The sequence below is a fragment of the Pholcus phalangioides genome, unplaced genomic scaffold, assembly GCF_987345545.1.
Source record: "Pholcus phalangioides strain wild (caught in Gottingen) unplaced genomic scaffold, Ppha-v1.0 ptg000003l_1, whole genome shotgun sequence".
Lineage (NCBI taxonomy): Eukaryota > Metazoa > Arthropoda > Arachnida > Araneae > Pholcidae > Pholcus > Pholcus phalangioides.
This window is the reverse complement of record NW_028301596.1, coordinates 4,474,831-4,497,093: the sequence shown is the minus strand read 5'-3', so window position 1 is coordinate 4,497,093 and position 22,263 is coordinate 4,474,831. Positions and strand designations below refer to the sequence as shown.

At 37.5% G+C, this 22,263-nt stretch overlaps 1 protein-coding gene across 1 annotated transcript; it reads right to left on the bottom strand.

Annotated features, from left to right (window-relative positions):
- Window positions 1–5,162: 5,162 nt before the first annotated feature.
- Window positions 5,163–21,904, bottom strand: LOC149087928 (uncharacterized). Its single transcript, XM_089252602.1, has 2 exons — window positions 21,780–21,904; window positions 5,163–6,523 (listed from the first exon to the last, which is right to left on the bottom strand). The coding sequence occupies exons 1-2, from the start codon at window positions 21,801–21,803 to the stop codon at window positions 5,291–5,293; spliced, it is 1,257 nt and encodes a 418-aa protein (XP_089108728.1). The 5' UTR covers window positions 21,804–21,904; the 3' UTR covers window positions 5,163–5,290.
- Window positions 21,905–22,263: the final 359 nt, after the last annotated feature.

The following is a 22,263-nucleotide window of genomic DNA, read 5'->3' as shown; positions in this document are numbered from 1 at the left end:
GCATTTCTCTACGCTAAGATGAGATCGAGCGAGAAAAAAAAAACAAAAACAACAGCAAATTATTTCCATAGATGTCGGAAACTTTTCCGACGCATTATTTCGTTAATTCTTTCATTTCGAGGTCGAGCGCATATAAGCGGGCGATTTTAACATTTCCTCATATTTCTCTCTCTCTCGCTCGTGGTCTCTGGCTCGTGTCTTTGGGAAGCCCAAAAGCTTGCCCTATTTCTTCAACAAACCTCGGCGAGTGACGTCAAGAAGAAAAATACTTAAGCAGGATTCAAAAGATTACATTCCATAAAGACAAGCTTTCATGGTTCGGAATCAAACAGCACAAAACAACAATAACAAAAAAAAGTGTCTACAAAAGCGCGTGTCCATATCCGGGCTAATGAGCCAATTGTGCTTTAAACGCTGGTTTAAACTTGCGTAATCACTATGGTATAAGTGACTTTTTAAATGGTTTTACACCATTTTTTCTTTTAAATTCAGTTTACAAAACACAAAAGATGTTTATGGTGATTAAGTGTTCGTGTTTCCGTGGAGTGTGAATTGTTTGGCATGAATAAAAACATTTATCACCTGTTCTCGAAGTGTGTAAAAAATGTTAAAAAGGTGTAAAAAGGTGGTGGATTTTCTTGTTAGTATCAGTGTAGCTCTAAAAATTTCAGCCACTAATTTTCGCGAATAAATCTCTGAAATTGAGCCTTAGATTCAGGGAAAAATCCTCTTTTGATATTTAGTATTGATTCAAATCAGGGCTGTCTCAATATCATCATAAGTCCCCTAGGCAAAAAGACGCTGTACGGGTTTCACAAGTGCTGGCTACCAACATAATAAATGCTACAATGAAAACTTTCCCAAACGTTGATCCAATTGACATAAGGTCAGTTATGCAGTTGGGACCCCGGGTCATGCGTATCAAGATGGCCAAGATTCAGAATGATAATTTAGAATTACTTGTGTAATTTATTCACACCACTGGTCCAGCTATCTAGTTTTCATATCGTGGTTTTACAATACAATTACATGACATGCCTCTTATCTCTCTTATTCCAGAATTCTTCTTATGCAGGATTATGATAGACACAATGGCTATATGCCCAACTCAATTAGGCCTTGAATGGATGAAAAGATGAATCTCTATATACACCAACTTCTGTTCTCTCCAGAAATCCTGTTTTCCATGGTGGTGAAAGAGTAACAAAGATGTTTTCCTCCTGGCTTCAATAAACGTTTCAACATCAGTGACACCGTAAAATATTCATTAACACTAGAACCGCGGCACTTTCGGTATACCTAGAACCGCGGACTGGGTCGAATTGACCCAAACTTAATTGACCCAAACTTTGAAAAAACAGTGTTTCCTAGCAAAAGCAGGATATTTATTTTTGGTTTCTGGATTTCTTCCTACTCTTAATCAATGTTGTTTAATTGCGTATTCATAATGGAAAGTTATATTTGTTTATGAATATAAAATGGGGTTCAAAATTAGCTAAAAAATGATGTAATTCAGTAGAAATATTATTTATTATACATTATTTACAATGTTTTTTCAGTCCAAAAACATTTTTCAGTAATCCCATAATATGACAAAGATGTAAAACAAGCGTGTCAAATTGAGCATGAGAAAGTCTTTATTATGATTCTGTCAAATAAGAATTGATTTCTTACTGATAGTGGAATTTATGATGAGCAGTTGAACAATTTCTTTTTCAATATTCTTGCACATTCATCGCATGTTGAAGCTGCACAACTCATGCAAAAATTAACAGTTTTGTTTCCACATCCTTGTGTTACCTGACATATCAGACGTGTTTATTTTTACTTATTACTATTATTATTTTGATCGCTCACGAACAGATACATGATCAAGAGCGCACGAACGTTTCCTTTTGCGCAAGGGCAACACGTTTGATGAACGCAGCTCTTCAATAAGATTTTAGAGGAACTGCTTTCAAAAAATAGTTCTGGCGTTCTGTACTGCTCTATACAAAATACAGGAATATTTTTATAGTGAGATCCAGGATGTTATAGAAAACGTCTATGATGCCGGATATTTTCTGGGCATTTGATCGCTACAACTACGATCGTTACACTTTGTTGAATTGTAGTGTGTGTGTGTGAGAGAGAGAGAGAGAGAGAGAGAGAGAGATAATATTGCTCTTCGATTTCGTCTCATCGTCTCTACCAAGCTAGTATTTCTTGGCTTTTAGCATTTGAGCCATCAGTGTAGTGAAAAGGGGTGTCGGTTGAGGCATTTCTGCCCTTGTTCTCAAATGGCTTGATCAGTTGCATCACTATGTGCTCTGAAACAGAGATTCGTTGGACGCTGATACTACCCAAGGTTTCGAAATCCGTGCAAAACATATTTGGTGCGAGCCAGAAGTTTACTCTTTTTCTGTGACATTGTTTGTCTACAGAAATTTCAACTACACGTTTTTTCTAGAGTTAAGCTTTTACTCTCCCAAAATCTTCATTCATTCCCGTCAGAATTCCAGGTATTCAAGTTTACAAAGGAAAAAAATATTTAGCTCTACTTGTGCCATTACCCCATTGAAAAAAGATAATCTGCTCTGACAATGAATTGACCTTGACCTTGAAAGACCTTTATCCTTCGCTATCTTCATTTACAAAAAATTTTAGAAAGGGTAACCACTTCCAAGAAAATTCTACACCCCCCTTTTTCCTATAGAATAGTACGTTGGGTCAAAATGACCCAAACCGCGGTTCTAGGAATAAGTGCTTATAGCTCTGAAACACGAAATGTAAAGATGATAAAATTTTCGTGAATTAATATTCATATAATATCATGAAAAATCACGAAATTTTTTCAACATCTGCGTGTACGTTTTTGAGATAAATGAAAATGAAGTTTCATTTGGGTCAAATGGACCCACTCCGCGGTTCTAGTGTTAATTTTGGAAAGAAAGTGTCTAAAAAATAGGAGTCTCCAATTTTTGTTTTCAATTAACCATCATCAGAAGGTAATCCATTAGACAATTTGAACAGTCAGCAGAATATGCTGATCATCGATCATAATTAAACTCATACGTCGAACATTTTTAAGGGAATTCAGCGAACAACTCAGTGCTCACGTACGACAAGTCGAAGATCCCTAATAGGATTAAAGACATTTTTTTATTGTCGCTCAACCTCTGACAACCTGGAGAAAGTACACGGTGTCTGAAAAATGAAGACACATTTGTGAAGATGAATGAAGAAAACAAAAGTGACAGGAATGTCCGGTTCGCTGCGTTTTCATAAGGAAACCGTACCAAATTCTTAAATTATCTAAAAATTTATATTAATGATATTGTAGGTGGCCTTTATACAGGGTGTCCCTGAACTCATGGGCCAAACTGTAAGGGAAGATGAAATACACATATAGAAGCATTTTTTATATAGCAATATGGGGTCGGAAATGGAAAGCGTTGGCGAGAAAACTCTGATGAGGACCTCATTGTGCAAAAATTTTACTCGCTTCTGCAACTGTTCGTGAAACACCTAGCATCTTCGAAAGGGTACGCCGCTCACTTGCTAGACGCTGCCAGGCCTGTATCGATGTTGGTGGTGGTAGAACAATTGAGTACGTACTGTAATTATTAATGTAAATAAGCTTTTTTTTCATTTCCTCAGCATTTCGTGTTTTTCCGACGACACTTTTCATTTCCTACCCCTACATTGCTATACAAAAAATGCTTCTTTATGTGTATTTTACCTTCCTTTAAAGTTTGACCAACCAGAGACACCCTCTACATATAGTAGACCCTTGACTACTCGGCCCGTGACTCTCCGGTCTCTGTACTAACTGGCCTAGTTGAGAATTAACATATCATAATAATTTTATTCTTCTCGTGAATCCAAGCTGCTGGGGTGTATTTACGCATGAAAAGGAAAGATAGTCAGAAACTGAGTTTTCACTCTTTCATCTTAGGCCTACCTTTTGAAATTTGCGTCACCATTTTATCGATGAAGAGTGAGAAATAAGTTTAAATAATTTTTATAAGAATCAAACTTACGTTTTACGTTAATGTTTTGTTTATTTTAAAGTGTACGGTGTGTTCATACTAATGTGAATTGTTAACCTCGGACCAATGGTGCTCCGGGGATATAGAATGTATATATTTTTAACATGTAGATTGAAAAGCGGTTATCGGGAGCATCAAATTTCTGCTCGCGGGTTGTTAATGGTGCTGCCCTTGTTCTGTAAGGTGAATTATTAATCTCGGACCAATTTTGCTCCGGGGATATAGAATGTATAAATTTTTAACATGTAATTTTTTTTTTGGTTGAGAAAATAAATGCTCCCTCCGGGGAACCCCCGTATGGCGAATGTGATTCGCCATCGGGTCGGGGTAAGTAACTCATAGTGCACATGATTAATTTATAGTTCCTTCAATGAAGATAGACATAAAAGAATTAATCTTAAAACCTAAAATGTGTCCAATGTTTTTATTCTTGGGGCCATTGATTCTGAATAAATTGTTAAAACGTACAGTTCAGCTCATAACAAACATTTATTAAGCGTTCGCCCGTACTTAGAGGTCAGAAAATATGAATGGGAGTTGGTTTTAGTATAAAACGTATGTCGGTTGTTTCTGATGGTATGGGTATGGGCATTCGAAGAGCTCCGCTTTATCCAGCTTTTCTGTTATCCGGCCCGTCTTATTGTAGTAGACTTTTGACTATCCGTCCTAATGTAGCGACATTAGGACGGATAGTAAAAAGTCTACGGTACTAAAAACATTTGCAATTATTTTCTCCCTGCAGGGGGGGGGGGGGTCTACCACAAAAATCCATAAGCTATTGTTAAAGTGTGAAAATACATACATGTGCTACCTATGTGGGTATTTAAGTCCAGACCAACTGCCAAAACGTCCTGTATTCGCATTGCATTTAGTTCCCGCAGCGCCTTCTATTGCAAAACTCATAACTCATCAAGAAATCTAGTACGATTCAAAGTTTACCGGCTGATCAATGAAAATGCATCAGCCAGTGAAATTCACATCGCTGTTGTTTTTCTGTTGTTCACGTTTAAAGCTATGAAGTTATTTCCCGGAAGGCTTGTAGACTGCGCTTGCAAAAAGAACGGTACAGTTGTTAATATGTAAATGACTATGAAACTGACTCATAATACATGGATTTCGTTCTCTCAAACTTTATTCATTAGTTTCGTGTGATCAATAAAAATATCAATTGAATACCAAGTATGGAGAATTGCTTTTGCTGGTGTTCACAGACTATTCAGATTTACAGATACCATACTGTCATTGATGAGTAAGTTCTTTCATAGGTATATTCTTGATGGGTAATTTTTGTACGCGTATCTTTTGTCTCGGTAGACTTTTTTCTCGATATCCGAGTAATTGTCCCCTTCTTCTAGGTCATGGCCGTAAGCCCTGCCATTGTACCAAACATCACGTCTCTGGCTGTCCTGCTGCAATTCCGCCCTGTCCTCTGACCCTTCATCCGCCTCGTCATCGTCATCATCAGCATCTTCGTCTTCATTCGCGTAGGTTTCTTTCGGGATCGAAGGTGCCCTCATTCGATCCCTGTACCTCCTGCTGTTCCTCACGCTCGAACGGGGTCTGTTAGCTCGCAAGGGCCTCGGTCTTACAGGACGGGCTGAGCCACCGTCCTCGTTCGGATAGATAACGCGCTTCCAGTAGAATCGGACCAGACCTTTGTGATGCTGGTGGCATTCGGGTCCGTGACAGGGTTTACGGTCACCAGGACTCGATATCTTATCGAGGACCTGTTTCGGTGGGAAGCTGTTCTGCGGTCCGAATCCCATCATGTCGCCACCTCCTCCGTCACCACCGTCGTCGTAATCCATCATGTCGACTCTCCGTATGTTGGATGAAGCCGACGTCAACAGATCCTTACCCCGTTTAGGATTGAAAGCGAATATTGCTGTCGGTTTGATCCTTTTCACGATGTATTTTTTCGGATTTTGCACGACGTACTGGGCGATTTTAGGCGTCACTCTCGACTTGATGTTTTTGGTAGGTGATTTATGGATTGGTCTTGATGGCATGGGAAGGTAGTCATCCGATATAGTCGATCCGGACATCATATATGGAGGGTACTTTCTCCTCCGCCTTCTGGTGTTGTACCTTGGAGAAGGTTCGTTATCGAAAGGATCGTAATAATCCGGATCGGCTTCTTCAGGTTCGGCGGTCACTGCATCACGCCGTCGTTCAAAATATTGCTTGGGGAAGTGAGAGGTATTGCCACCGTCGTATTCAAAGTCCTGCTTGTTGTAGCTTGGTGGTTTCGTCCTGTGCCTCTTCTTCTTCCGTATCCTCACGGGTGGTTTTGTCGTGATTGGTGGAAACGTTGTTGTCATCCTGACTGGGGAATCGCTGAAGACCAAGGGCGTCGGATAGATTCCCCTATTCATTCCGACCCATTGATTTCCTGCGTCCCTGATGCTTACGACATTCGATGTCTTGTGAGTGTAACTTTTACCATTCTCTGCTTCGGCTGTTGGAGGGAAGATCAGCGCGATTGCTAGAACCTGCAATTATAAAAGTTGATAATTATATGATCAGTATCTTCATTATCATTTCAATAAACTTGCATCCTCTATGTAGGAACATGTGAGAAAGTTTTCTTGTTCCACAAAGAATTCTCTAAAGAAATAGCAACACTACGGTTGATTAATGTACATGAGGTTTCAATTTAAATATGCCAAATTATTATTGATAATGGGGAATTCAGTTGGCGGAGTTTATTGTAGAGCGTAGCGCCAAATGGCCGTACTGACACAAGCCAAGCTCGCTAAGCGAGAAAGTTATTCTGAATAAGCTGCGCCAAAAACAGGTTTTGCCCCTCGCTGAGCGAACGACAACTTGTGTTGGCATGGCCATTTGGCACTACACTTTACAGGTTTCACCACTCACCACTATGCAAGTTAGAACAGGAAAGGAAACAAAAATTAATTTTTTTTATACTTTCCCATTCACACAAATGTCAGTTAATTTAATTTACACCACTCCCTATTGTGATGGAAGAAATTTATTTCTTAACATTTTGAGAAAATTTCGCTGAGATATCAGGGATTGAAATTATCGATTTTGAAAATTATTCCGACTACATTTGTGTTATTTTTACTGCTGAAATGCAGTTGTTTCAGCACTTACGAGTATACATCGAACTTCCCGTTTTAAAAAAATCTTCCCACATCGAATACATGTAGGGTGACCATACGTCCCGTATTTCCCGGGACAGTCCCGGTATAACCTGTTTTTTACTTAAGTCAAAGATTGACATTATTTTTCAACTCATAAATTATTTTATGATAATTACAACTATATATGAGAATATTAATCTCCCACATTTGCCTTGGTGAACGTTTTTTTTTTCGTGGAATACATTTTGATCCACTGCAATTTGCAGTAATGCATCATTTCCCGCCATTGTGATTTTCCCGTAATTTCAGCAATATTTGGCAACTTTGTTTGATTTTGGCGTCGTGTTTGGCGATAATTGGCGATGTCTCGTATTTTCCCGTATTTGAAATCCCAATGTCCCGTATTTCTCTCGAGGAAATATGGTCAGCCTATATACATGTAAATTTCACGCATTAAAAATATTTAACCATTTCCAGTTTTCTATTTCGAAAATAGATGACATCACCTAAAAATCGTGAATGTAGGTCGGTCTCCAATTTGCAAGAAAAAAATCTTTCCCTAGAGAACGGGCAGACAAGCCTTCAATACATTTCTTTTCCATGAAGATCCGGGCATCAGCAATTTTCATTTTAAAACATGAAAAGGGGATGGCAGCACAGTTAGAACACGAAACACATATAACTCTGAACATATGGGCCTGGCCTCGCATACACTCAGAACACATACTCCGGCATGCAATTCATTCGAGGAATGCTTACGTAGGTAGGTTACGTATACGGTTAAGTAGTAGAAGTAGCACCTGAAACCATATTTTCATAAAACTTGCATACAATGTGTGGCGGTCTCGGTCCGAAAAGTCATCACTCAATGAACTAACCAGCCACTTCGTACATTGCTTAGAATACAGATATTGTCAGTGGAATTACTGACTACTTGCTGGCCACTTCGCGAATACACTGGTCTTCGGACACAGACCTTAATGACATTTAAATACCACTTGTTTAAAGGTAAAAATTCAGAAAATTTCCTCTATGGCTATAGACCATTGGGTTGTGTATGGTTAGCAGGAAAGCAAGCACTTAAAAAATAGTTGGCGTGAATCAAGCATTCAAAACATCGATATCTCGGCGAATATTTATTCAAATACGGGGTTGAATTGGCTGCATAAATAGGGGTATAAGTTTTTGCGGACAACCCGGATCCTTTCTCCAACGACTCGCAACCCCATCTCGTTAATTATTACCACAATATCTGTTAATCGCGACAATTGTTCGGGGGAAATATATTGACATAGTTTTGTATATCCAGGGGAAAAATATATATATTTTCTGGATTTCAACTGAACTCGGGGGAAAAAAGTGATCTCGTTTCTACCGAGACTCGAAGCTAGGCCCTCTTGCATTCCGGGCGAGCATGCTACCGTCTACAACACTGGAGATACACGACCCCACCTTCCTAGTTCAGGCGGTTGAGTTCTAGCTCTCATTCGTTTAGTACACATAACCATTTACAATTTCAACAAAGTAATGGTTTCTTGTGGGCGAATTTACGAGATTTGTCACGGCTTGATACGTAAACAACGAACCACAAGACAGTTCATGATTTGATGAAATATTTAATGGTACATGGACTTACACCGTGTAATGACATTCAGATTGTTGGTAAATGCCAATTTTTGCCTTAGTTAATTTAATATTATTCTTTATTAATTAAATTTAAAAGCGGTTAGACTGACCAATCAAGCGAACTCAGAAGCACGTCACTCATTATAAAAGCTACATATTCCGCTGTGACTACTGTTTCTCGGTATTTATGCACATGCTATTGCCAAAGCACGTAGTGCTGCCAATACCCGAAATGGCCGGTCGCTTCGCGAACTGGCAGAGAGTTTTGGCCAAATTCCATTTTCCATAAATGATTCGGTCTTTCATCGGTCAGTTCGCGACGTGCCCTGAGATCCGTGGCCCAATGTTTCATGTGCTACTGTAAGATGCTTCGGTTGGCTCCAAACCCACTTTTTTTTATTGCTATCGTTTCATTGCTTCATTATGTTACGGTAAATGTGATAAATGTGGTTATTATACACAATAATCAGTTATTATTCATAACAACCGAACTTTTCGTAAGTTTGATACACTTCCATAAATTTATCAGGTTTAACCGTGATTATGGATATTACACAAGTGTCGTCGGTAAATTTAATAAGTAGGCCTACTGAAACAATTATCACTTTTAGCGCAGATTACGCATAATATCCAAGCGTAGCGTTGTTCGCAAACATGATAAACCGTACTAGATACAGGGTGTTTCAAAAAGAATCACCCGATTTGAAATGCGTATATTACGAAAAATATTGAACATAGAAACTTAAGGTTAATTTTACATTACATGGCTAATCATAAAGTTTTTTCACAAACCAAATAAAAAGGTGCTCAATATGTCCACCTTGGGAATGCACGGCATATGTCTACACGGTAGTTAAATTCGTTCCGAACTTTTATCAGCATGTTTGCATCCACTGCTTCCACGGCTGTTGTTATGCGTATCTTCAGTTCGGCTAATGTAGCTGGAAGGGGAGGCACATAAAAGTAGCCTTTTATAAACCCCCACAAGAAGAAATTGAAAGTTAGATGACAAAGGGAGTATAAAAACATAAAAACTTAATTTTTTTTGTTTTTTTACTCACTATATTTTAACTCTCAGAACTGGTACAGGGTAATTTTTGAACGCCTTTCGTGCATTATTTAAGTAGGACTCTACGACGGACCGTTGATGAGATAAAGGCTGGCTGCATTAGTACTTACAGGACACCCTGTATATGAAGAAAAAACGCCGAAAAATTTATGAAAACAAAGAAAAATATCGCATTCGTTCATTTATTCACCAAATATTGTTCGTCAATTCGTATTGACGAAACGAGTTGAATGTGTTTTACCTCTTCTATTCATATGAGAGTTTTCACTCGTTTATTCTTTCGAGACATTTTTACATTAAAAAAATAGAAAAAGGAATTGGAAAAGGCAAAAAAGTAATTTGAATACCATTCACAAAATATCTGCATCGAACAAAAATTTCCATTTGTAAATTCATTTTCACAAAAAGAAAAGCTCTCAAAAACAATCGGGGACAGATAATAGACATCATTGTTAAATATAACAATCGTTACCGAAGAACTAATTCATTGTCTCATTAATTCGTACAACGTTTTCATGAAATGAAAGATTGCGTAGTTTTATCACGACTTTCCTATAAAATAATACTTTAATCGGAAGAAGACAGTTGTATTATCTGTGTTTTTTTTAAATTTCAAAAGAGAAGACTACAGAAAAAAAATTCAAATCGTGAATGATCTAAAACACAAAAAAATGTCTGGAAAACCCGGTTCACAACAAAGTCTTTTGTGACAACATGAATTGGACTTCATTGTCGATGTTTGGAAGTCATTAATGTTCTCTCGCCAGTTTGTGACATCTCTAATGAATTACGTTTAATTTGTTTCCTTTTCGCAAATTAAAACTAAAATTTGTGGCAACAAATTGAACACGATTTGAAAAGAAATGAAAATTAGAAACATTTTTAATGATCATTCGAGTCGTTTATTTTCAAATCAAGGGGAAACTGTTTTCTAATTAATGAGCTTTAATTTCCAATATAGCATGTAGAGAGAGAGAGAGATATTATTCTACTATTTGAATAAAAGGGGCGGATATGCACTATATGTACCTACAGGGTGTTCCATAAATTCGTAAATAGTTTAAAATTGCACCGAAAATTGAAAGACGTGGTTTGCTAAAAATTTATTCTAACAAAGAGTGATCCTTTTTTGGTACAGAAAAGAATTAGTCCAAATTTTTGTCGAGACAGGGTGCTGGAAACTAAACCGGACTGGGGTAAGTACGATTGTTGTATGCGCTCCGCCCCCCCCCCCCCAGTAAATGTGGCGCTTAATTGCCCATATTCCGATAGGATTGAGAGCGTAAAAATACTTGAACTTTGTAAACTTGCTCAGAATAGTGTTGATGACGAAGGTAATGACTTGGAGTTATTTGTACAAAAATTGAAACCATTGATACGTGAAAAATATGACGTGGCTAACGATGGTATTGCTTACAACTGTGGAATTATAATGTTCGCAAAATGTTATTTCATCTTATGTTGAATATTTGGTGGAACCCCAAAAATGGATATGTTATAAAAACTTTGGTCACTATTGGTATAAAGTTTTTCAATAATGTAAATAATTATGATTGTAACCATAAGTTAGCAAACAAATCCAAGAAAACTGAAGTTGTAACGATGCCCCAAACGAACCAGTCCCAGGTAAAATCATCACATCCGTTGAGCAACAAGCTCAAAAGCTCTGTACTTGGGCAATAAGCCCAAAAGTTCCGCCGAAAAATACCTTTACTAAAGGGCCCATGGCACCCTATCAAAGGGTAGATGTAATAGAGGTGAGTCAAAAATTTTCACACAGAAAATGCTTATAAATGCTAACCTACCGCAGAAAAGCGTGAAGCCAAAAAAGTATTGGCTGAAAAACCGAGGGTGGCTGAAATAAAAACTCGTGGTGGAAATGCCAAGTCTCTGGACAACGTCCCGGTACTCAGTATTAGTGGTATCACAGTCGGAGAACAACATAGAGGGTCATTCAAGTATTACGTCAGCATCGATGGAGGAGGGGGTTTCCGATTTACTGACTTTTGATGACAAGGGGAGAGGTGGGATTTGGATGATGTTTACGTCATCAACCATCCTTTATGAAGATATGAAACATTCTTAATGGCATCTTATTCAGTGCGCAAAAAACGGAAAAACCTTTCGATAGTTATTGGGCACCTGAACTAACATTCTCCCTGTTGATAAGAACCCTACAGAGCCCACTTCAGTGATCTCTAAATGTTTCACGGATCCTTCAAATGCTCTGGAACTGTGCCACGCAACACTCAATTGATCCGTATTTATGCCACGGGTCACTTGACTAATTAGAGAATGTTGCGCGAGTAACTTGAGTGATGTAGAACCGCACTGTGGGGGTCGCTTAAGTGCTCTAAAACTGTGCCACATGCCACTCAAGTGATCTTTAAAACTTCCAAAGATCGTTTAAGTGTTCTGCAACTGTGTCGCGGGTTACTTAAGTGATCTTTGAATGAGAAAGTGATCTTTCAGGCCTACTTCAGTGATATGAAAATGTGCCACGGGCCACTGAAATGCTCTGGATTTGTGCCACGGGTCATTTAAGCGATTTATAAATGTGTCACTTAGTTTATTTTTACAAAATTAGGTTTGGGGGGCAAACCACATCAAATAACCTTCAGGGCACATTTAGTCTGAGGGTCAAGGGTTTACCATATGGCTTAAAGGGTGGGTCGCAATTAATTTCTTAAAGAGAAATTTTGAGTTCTTACCCTTCTAATAATTTCGTGTGGGGGGAGGAGCACGAGCCCTCTATGCCGCCCTCCCGCGTACGTTCCTGATCCCACCAATATGCGTTAGGAGGTAGGGGGCAGTGTTGCGAAGTTTTGCTGACGGGGGGGGGGAGGAAGGGGTCAGAGTTTTGCTGACAAGGGGGGGGGGCAAATTGGCTAAAAACTTGCTGACGACGTAATACTTGAACGGCCCTATATTTAAAAAAAAGTGAAATAAAAAAAGTGTTAAAAAATAAACGTTGCAGTGTTGAAAATGCCGTATCTATTTTAGCAAAAGAAATAATTAATACTAACGGGGCAATGAATGTGCCGATCAATTACTGCGGTGGACGGCGGCGCTGTGACTGAGAACATCTCCAGCGTTGGTGGCGTTGATGACGGTACTAGTGGTGTACTTGAGGCTAACAACAGCGATGGAATCGAAACTACTCTTCAGCAGGATACTGATGTCAAAGGGGGTTTTACTGAAGTGAATCGAAGACGTAAAAAAGCCCCCTCCCCCAACGTTCCTCTAATAATACTTACAAAATGGGGGGTAATTGGATATCAAGTTTTAAGAAAATACACCTACAAAAATATATTGCTTAATGTTTTTTCAGTAAATGACCATCGTGCTACAATCAAATTTCGAAATACGTCAAGGTACGCAGTACTACACCTATCAACTTGAGTCGGAAAGTACTTTGAAATTTGTCATCCATGGCCTACCAGCTAATGTCAATATTGATGAAATCACACAAGATGAAATCACATCTTGCAAAGAAAGGGTTCGAGGTTCTCAAAATTTTTTTGTAATATGAAAAGTTATATGACACGACGAATACTCCCACTTTTTCTTATTGAGGTACCTATTCGGTGTAAAGAAATAGCAAATATTGTCGACATTGATGATCTGCAATAGAGATTGAGCGCTACAAGGGAACAGCTTCCCACTTCAATGCCGGAACTGCCTGCTGTTTGGGCATACGCGCGCGCGCGCGCGTTTTGTTATTTTTATATATACTGTATAACTCCCCGAGATGTGCATTCTGCTCTCTTGGACATAGTACCAGTGTTTTCCAGCACAAAAGTAAAAGAGCGAAAATTGAGTGCATACTGCCGCTGTGGTGGTCGAGTGGTTATAGTGACGGACTTGCGATGCGAGGATCTAGGTTCGAACCCCACAGTGGTGGTCGGCTGAAGTTGGTTTTCTGTGGTTCTCAACTTCAAGGCGCAAATGCGAGCCGATCTCCCCGTTAAAAAGTCTCGCCACAGAGAGCAACAGTCCTACAACGATATATCATTCAATCATAACACTTCACTCATAGTTAGAAAAACTAGTGGCAGATGGCAGCACTACACATAACAAGCATTACAGAGAAACAACAAAACTTCACGTCAGGTTTCACTACACGTATACGCACATTCCCGCATGTACCGATTCCTTGGGGGGGGTTCATGTGTGGTGTTGTAGTAGTAGGTAGGGTCTCCAAAAAATGGCTTGGGGATCCATGATGTTCTTAAGTCAGTCACCTCGTTGGGCAATTTGCCTGTTGTGGCGTTGTATTTGTATCTTTGTATGTCTACCAATTAATTTTTCAATCATAATCAAATTTTTCATTTCGGTTCATATTTCTCATTTCGGACCTTTCAGGTCAAGATAAACGACTCATAACCGCAGAGGACATATAGACATATAAAAAGACACATAACCGCAGGAATTAACCAAAGCTCTACAGCTTGGGCCCGATCATACACAATATTTTCATGGAAGATTATCTCGTGGTACCAAAGGGCATCCTGGGTTTATATGCTGACGATGTCATATTAATTTCAATCGACAGGAAGCCCAGAGGGATAAGTAACCTCCAGGAGCTGAACACAAATGTCGAAAAATGGAACGCCTACAACAATGCCAAGTTGAATGTAAACAAATGTGTAATGATGTGGCTCACAAACCGTGGCTCGAATGCGGGGATCATGATAGAGCGACAAGATATCGTACCATCGACTAAAACTGAGTACTTGGACGTCGCCCTGGATGAAACACAAATTCAGGAGCCATACCAAGAACAAAATCAAAAAAGCTCAGATTTTTTAGAGAATTAATTGAGATTCTGCTATCCGAAGTCCAAACTTAGTTTGAAATGATAATAACAAATATTATCATTTTATACCATATTTTATACCAATCTAATATAGCCCTCCCCCCCCCCATCCTGGAGCAGGGCCCCTAGGCTGGGATCTTTTGCGCGCCCCCCCGACCACACTTTCACGGGCCCCCTTTATGATGAATTTATAGCGTGAAAAGCAAGAATGGTGAAAATCGTCCCGGGCCCGAGGGCTGGAGCCTTGTCAGCCCATTCCTCGTGGGGGCCATGGTGTTACTCCAAGATCAATGGGAATAGGGCTTTTTTGAGCTCGGTGCTGTGTATAGCGGTGACGGATTAAAGCTGACAGAAACTTAGATTGTCATAACGATGTGTCCCACTTCTATGTGGAGGTTGGTACGCACGACGTGAAAGTTTTTGTGGCACTTTGGCGCCATCTATCAGTCTTAAATAAAAGGAGTAGTACGGCTCCTTAAAACTATAATATCCAAATAAAAAATGAATTTATATGCTACACTAATAATTTTTCGTACCTGAAACTGCCTTTTCAAGGGGCTGAACAACAACTCAATTTTCAACTGCTTTTTCAATAACTAAAAATTATCTGGAAGAAATTCGTTGCGTTCCCACCAAACACTGTGTGCACCCCCTCCCTCCAGAGATCGATCCTACGTATGCCCCTGCACAACCCCCCCCCCCCACATTGCTATAAACACACCCCTCTCTCTAAATCACTCATTAGTTGTTCTTCAATGGTGCCATCTGTCTTCCACCTCCTCCTCCTAGCCAGAACATACCTTCCCCCCGTCTCAACGAAAAGATATAAGCAGATGGTTAAAAACCTGGGGCCATGCTGGAAAAGCCGTGCCTTCCGAATTCGAAGCAAACAACTCGCCAGTTTATTCTGCTTGTTGCGTCATGCCTCGAATTTTTTAATGTGGTAGGTTTGATCCAAACCTACCACAAACTGAAAATATTATATATAAATTATTAAAAAATATCTTCTGAAAATATTTTTTCAGAAGATGCCGATTTTTTTGGCAAGAAAAGCACTTCTGTTCGAGAGTAATGTTGCAATCACGCTAACTTCTGTACGGTTATATTGCAACAAATTCAAGAAAAATTCGACTAAAAAACGGGTAAAACCGTGACATTTTTCAGAAAACCCGGGATGGAGGAAAGAAACAGAAAAACGGGACAGTAAAAAAAATACTGGATAAAAATAGACATATGGTCACTTCATGGATACACTGATTTGTAAAATCATCCCTCTTACAAGTGACCTCTACATCCGCCCCTGTTACCTTGTACCATATGTTTCACAAAAGCCCAGCAAATATTTTTATTCATATCATTATGTACAAAGAGTCCCATCAAAGTTCTTTTAAAAATTAGTTCGAATATGTTTTCGACTTTTTTCAACAACCAGAGTCTAGTATATTGGCAATCTATGGTTTAAGTTGACTAAAGATGACAATAGGAAATTATCCCTATGTTATGCTGAAGGCAGCCTCTTTTATACTCACCGAGAGGTTGGCGTGCAAACCCCTCGGTGTGGGACTCCTTGTGGTAACAATCTTTTTCTGTGGTCATGTCCACGTTCAGGGGTTAGCGCACCAGCCTCTCGGTGAGTATAAAAAAGCTGCCGTTTGGAATCGGCAATAAATCGTAAGTTCGGTCTAATTAGCTCTTGTCGAACTCAGATAAGCCATATCATACTAATAGACGATGTTTCTTTTCCTCGTTTTCATGCTGTTCTTTCCAACCTTCCCACCGTTTTTTGAATTCAAATATCTCAGCTAATATTGCTTTTAGAAACGTGGAACTTTCTTTGTAGATCCCAAGAAAGACAGGACAACAACTTTCTATGTGGAATTTTTGAGGACAGGGTGCCCGTATGAGAAGTTAATATTCATATTTCAATAACTTCACAACCCTTTGAAACATGAATGATGTGCCTGAGTTCGATAGGTTATTTGAATATTTTTTCTAACTGGAAATATGCCTCTAGGATCAACGGTTCGCTAGTAAAATGAGGTAAGAGGAATTATGGAATCATGCTATATAGCAGTGATTCCCAACGTGGACGTTAACGCCCCCAAGGGGAGGTAGAAGCTACGGGTATAACATAAGATCCTATAAGTTGGATTGCAATGGGAGAAAAAAATGTCTGAAGAAGGGGGCGATGGGACAACAAAGGTTGGGAAACCTATATCGGAAGCTGGGCGTTGAAGAGTTGAGGAATGAAAGTTTTGAAGTTAGGGAACCACACGTTGTTATGTTGAGGCTAGAAAAATTTTCCCCGTTCTTTCCTACGCCGCTGAAATCCGGGACCCCCTACACCTCCGGTAATATAGACAAACTCGAATCAATCCAAAATAAATCCACCCGATTTGCTCACGACTGCTGATCATCTTTCGCTTCCGTGTCCGCACTTAAAAACGAACTTCATCTCCTCCCTCTCTTCGTCTCATTTCTCGATTAACATTCTTATACAAAATTTTCTATGGTCAATTCATCATAGATACTTCTGGTATCTTAGCCAAATCATCCTACATCTCTAGAAGACTCGACCATTCCCTTAAAATAAAACCAATTTTTGCTTCCACTGACTGCTTTTTCCTCATACCATTAGTGAATCGAACAAACCCCCAAGCACTATTGTCACTCTATCACTAGTTTTTTTCCAATATCAAACAATATATTTTCAATCGCATCCTCTTGTATAGGCCCCCAGAGCCAACAATATTGTGTAAATAAATAAATGAAAAGTGTAATAAATGAGATGTTGAGAAATTATTGAATTTAACATCTTCAGATTCAGACATTTTTGATCAGCCTTTCGGCTGAATTCTTTAATGTATAACTGTGTGTGTGTTATTCTCAATCCACCCCTACGGGAGATATTTGGGGAAAAAATTACTTTAACGTAAATTTTCAATAGCGATTTTTATCCAGTGCATCACGTTCATATTACCATCGGAATTACGCAGGGTTGCCGTGAACATGAAGCGCTTGAAAGTCCCTATTATATACCGCTTTCATAAACAAATCGGATCAGAAAAATCCCAGAGATCCGAGTATATTTTCTCATTCGCCTTGAAAATACGTTTTTCATTCAATACAAATAATGAATATCTCAGATCAAAGAGTATTTTGTCATTGAATCTGAGAAAATCTGTATTTTCCTTTCTACCTGGTAGTATATTCGCTATATCTTATTCAAGACGGAATAAATATTTTCGAATTTTCAAATGGTATTTATACTTTAGTCGGAGGTAAAAACCAATAGCCATTTATTCATTAAACGGTAGGAAAACATAACATCGATGTAAAGTACAAACAAAAATGTTTCCCCAACAATTTTGTGTTTTTGTTCGTGGCAGTTAAACCCTCATGAAATATTCGTGTTTATCCGAAAAGCTTTTAATGTTTTCTCCTCCTGAAAATTGTTCTCCTTTGAGGGATTCCCGAAGGGCGAAAGATCTTCACGTGGTAAAATGTGTGTTCGCCGTTAGTAAATTTTCTTTGAAGGCATGTCGAGTTTGCTTAAACATTTATCATACTGAGGCTCTCTGGAGCCCGTGAACTTCTTTTAGCAACGAATAAATATCCTTATACACAAAGAATGCAACGACTGGAATCTGATCAGATCGGATCCGATAGATATTTTCGTCGAGAGATTCATTCCCTCTACGTCCAATTATGGTGTCATTTCTTCTCCATTATGATCACATTAAGCAGTTTTATCAGGGCTGAATTTCGCGTGAATGTGTTGGAAATAATAATTCCGCATGCATATGTTACTGTAAATGTGATAAATTCGGATATTATGCATAATCCACGAGCATTTTTTCGTAAGATTTATCCATTTCCCCTGAATTTATCACTTTTATCTGCTGCGATTATGTGTAGTACTAAAGCATGTGAATGAATGAACGAACGCCAGAACTTTGCCACCCGTTGCCGAGATCTTTTCGTGTCCAGCTTCAGTCTGGCAGAGTCTGGAACACTTTATTTTGTGTCAAAAAGAAAAGAAAATAACATACAAAATTTTTACAGCATATTTTCCGCGGACAATTGGGTACTGTCACGATTAACAAATTTCGTCTTGATTCAGACGAGATGGGGTTGGGAGTTGGGGAAAAGTTTCTGGGTTTCGTTAAGACGGATGACCAAAGCAACGTCGTTAGTAAATTTAACAAGTACCAGAAAAATTACCACTTTCAACGGTGGTTATTCATAATATCCAGGCGTCGCGGAGTTGGTAAACATGATGAATCGTTCTATATGATATACTATACATTGGTAATTCATACATCCATTGCATCATTATATCGGGTTACGATCGTAATATTTGTTATCATCGTATCGGGATCCGACTATATTCATCGCACATGTTAGACCTTCTGGTATATTTTTGCATATTTATCAAATTCACCAATAATACTAAGGTATTATGTATAACCACATATAAGGGCGATAAATTTCAAATTTTTATAAAATTTAACAATAACACTTTTTTATTATGCATAATCTTCAATAAAAGTGATAATTTTTGTTTTAGTATTTATCATATTTACCAACGACACTTGGTTATTATGCATATCCGCCGGCAAAATTGATAATGTTTCAAGTATCAAAACTACTAACGACGCTTGGTTGTTATGGATATTCCCCGGTAAAAGTGATAAATTTATCAAACTTATCAAAACAAATGGTAAGTATGCATAATATTAATTTATCATTTTTGTAAACGATTTATCATATTTGCGATATATAGGCCTAATTCAATCGAAATATTTCGCCAGGATGTGATAGAATAAGATTTTGTTGTTCCGCAGAGAATTAATACTTCATTAGAAGTCGGAGAAGGATTTATTAGCCTGGAATGAAAACAATTATAAATATCAATGCTTTTTTTCGTAGAATAATTATTTTCTCGAGGATTAAAGAATTATTTTCATAGTCTTCGTTTCTGCGATAGTCGCAATGAAAATCGAGAAAACTGAAATACAAGGATGAACTGTTTGTTTTTCTTTGCTAAATCTTTACAAGCGAATATTATATGAGTAATTATCCACGGCACGGTGATTATAATTCCCCATACGGGGGTAAACAAATATTATATATAAAAATATTATATGTGTAAATAATTTAAATATAATATTCGACAATCAAAAAAACTTTCATGAGTAAGCAAAATATTTTATGCTTGATAATTTTTTATTAGGAAAATGAATATTAATATTCGATGCTTGAATTAATATTCAATGATTGATAAAATTTGAAAAATGCAGTAATTATTCGATATTTAATAAATTTTGATGAGCATCGATTTGTAAAAATGTATATTCCCTATTTCTTAAATTTCAATTAATGAAGTAAAAATTCCGTATTTAATAAATTTGGATGGATAATAATGAATCATGGATATGAATGAAATGAATTATGAAAATTATTGGATGAAATGAATAGTATTCGATGTATATATAAATATAATAATATCCGATAAATTATAATGAAAATTATCTTCGATAATTGACGGATAAATTATTTTTCGAAAACTTATGAATTGTGATGAATGAAATAATTATTCGATATTTGATAACTAAAAAGTGTTTATATTTGATATTTCGTGAATTTCTATGAATAAAATGAATATTCAATATTTGATAAAGTCTGACGAGCAAAAATGGATGGTTAAATGAATATTAGTAAAATTATTAGTAAAAATAACATAAATATAGATTATTATGTTTTAAATCATCATTTAGTTTTAACTTATCGTTAATATATGGGCTTGAATCCAAACTGGACGAAGCTGAACCAAGCAAACAGGCAGGATTTTGAAGTGGATTCAGTACAAAGGATCACGTCCAAAGAATCTGAGAACTTATAGAGATACAAGGAATACGAATTACCATTTTGTATGGCATTCATTGATTTTGAGAAAGCGTTTGATTCTGTCTTCACATCTGCTGTTGTTAAAGTTTTAAATGTAATTAGGGGGTAGAGAAGACTTACACATCGATATCATGAAGAAAATATATGGCAAAGCAACTGCAACGATTCGTTTGGATAAAGGAAAAGCAAAGATTCAACTTGGAAAAGGAGTAATACATGGTGATACTATCTTACCAAAACTCTTTAATGCTGTTTTATAAGAGGTATTCAGAAAACTGGATTGGGGTGAGAAAGAAATTAAAATAAATGTAGAATTTCTCATCCATTTGCGTTTTGCCGACGACATTGTTATTATCAACAGTTATCTAGAAAAACTAGAAGAAATGAATGATACAAGAACTTTTTGTGAAGGCAAGTATTCAGGTGGGATTGAAAATGAATCTGCAAAAGACAAAAGTTATGTTCAACTCCTTTACGTTGAAGAAGACGATCTCGCTCAACAACACCGAGATAGAAGGAGTAAAAAGTTAATTACCATGGACAACGGAATCATTAATGAAATAAACGGAAGGATCAGGATTGGATGGAACACTTTTGGCAAAAACTGTGTAATTCTAAAGAGTCACATGCCATTATGTCTTAAGTTTCACTTAACACGAGCTTTTAGGATTTTAACAGTTGGTTTTTTTTTTCTTTAATTTTAACTTCGATAACATGCAAATTTTCCAAAATCACCAATATTTTACCATATTTTGTGCAATAAAAAAATTTTTAAATAGTTTCTACAAAAAAAAAATCCTCTTGTTAAAGTGTATAACATCATAGTGTTGAGAGACACACACAAAGTTTTAAAAAGAAAAGACATTTGAATGAGTGGTGTTCAAAAAAATTTTCATTATCTAACAAAAAACTTAGTTTTGATAGAAAAGCATTTTAGTGAAAAACATTAGCATGTATAATGCCTGCCAGCAGTTTATATTAAAATATTTTAAAGATGTTTCTAATACAGGTAGAACAAAAATTTTAACATGGTTAAACGCAGAAAATTTCATAGTATTCAAAAATTAAAAAATTGGAAAATGTATTTTTGGAAAATTTGCGTGCACCCACCATCTTAAAATAATTTATTGTAGGGAAGAATAGAATTATGCATTAATATGTGAACTAGAAACATTATTAATTACCAAGTAACATAAATTTATGAATTACTCCAATACCTGAGCATAGACCAGGAGCAGCATCTCGTTTTCTCAGTAATCCTAAAAAGTTGTGAAGATTTCGACTGAGAACACAACTGAATATAATTTTCTTATTTTTTTTTTCAATTACTGTAGTCAGTGGGTGGTGCTTATATGCCCTCTGTATGACCCTCAGTAGAGCGTATTACGCAATAAAAAAACGCACTAGAGCATTGTCAGAGACCTTCACGTGGAACTCATTCAGTAGCCGAATTCTTTTTATTATTTTATTACGTTCAAGTTTAAGCTTTACGCTTTTGTATTGCATTGTGTTGCTCAAAAGGTGACAGTGGGGTCATTGACATAAGTGTGATGCGCTTCGAATGTCACTTTTGATGCATTTCTCGCAACCGAATTGATGACAGCAATTTATTCACGGGGCACCTGAAACCAAGAAGAATCCAAAAAAAAAAAGAAATGACGGATAATTTCGACATGTAATACCTTATATCATGTGAAATTC

Excerpts from the sequence above, each read along its gene's own strand:
- LOC149087928 (XM_089252602.1), bottom strand. The coding sequence starts at position 21,803 with ATGCTGCTCCTGGTCTATGCTCAG. Across the intron at positions 6,524-21,779 it reads TGCTCCTGGTCTATGCTCAG|GTTCTAGCAATCGCGCTGAT; the intron begins GTATTGGAGTAA and ends TTATAATTGCAG.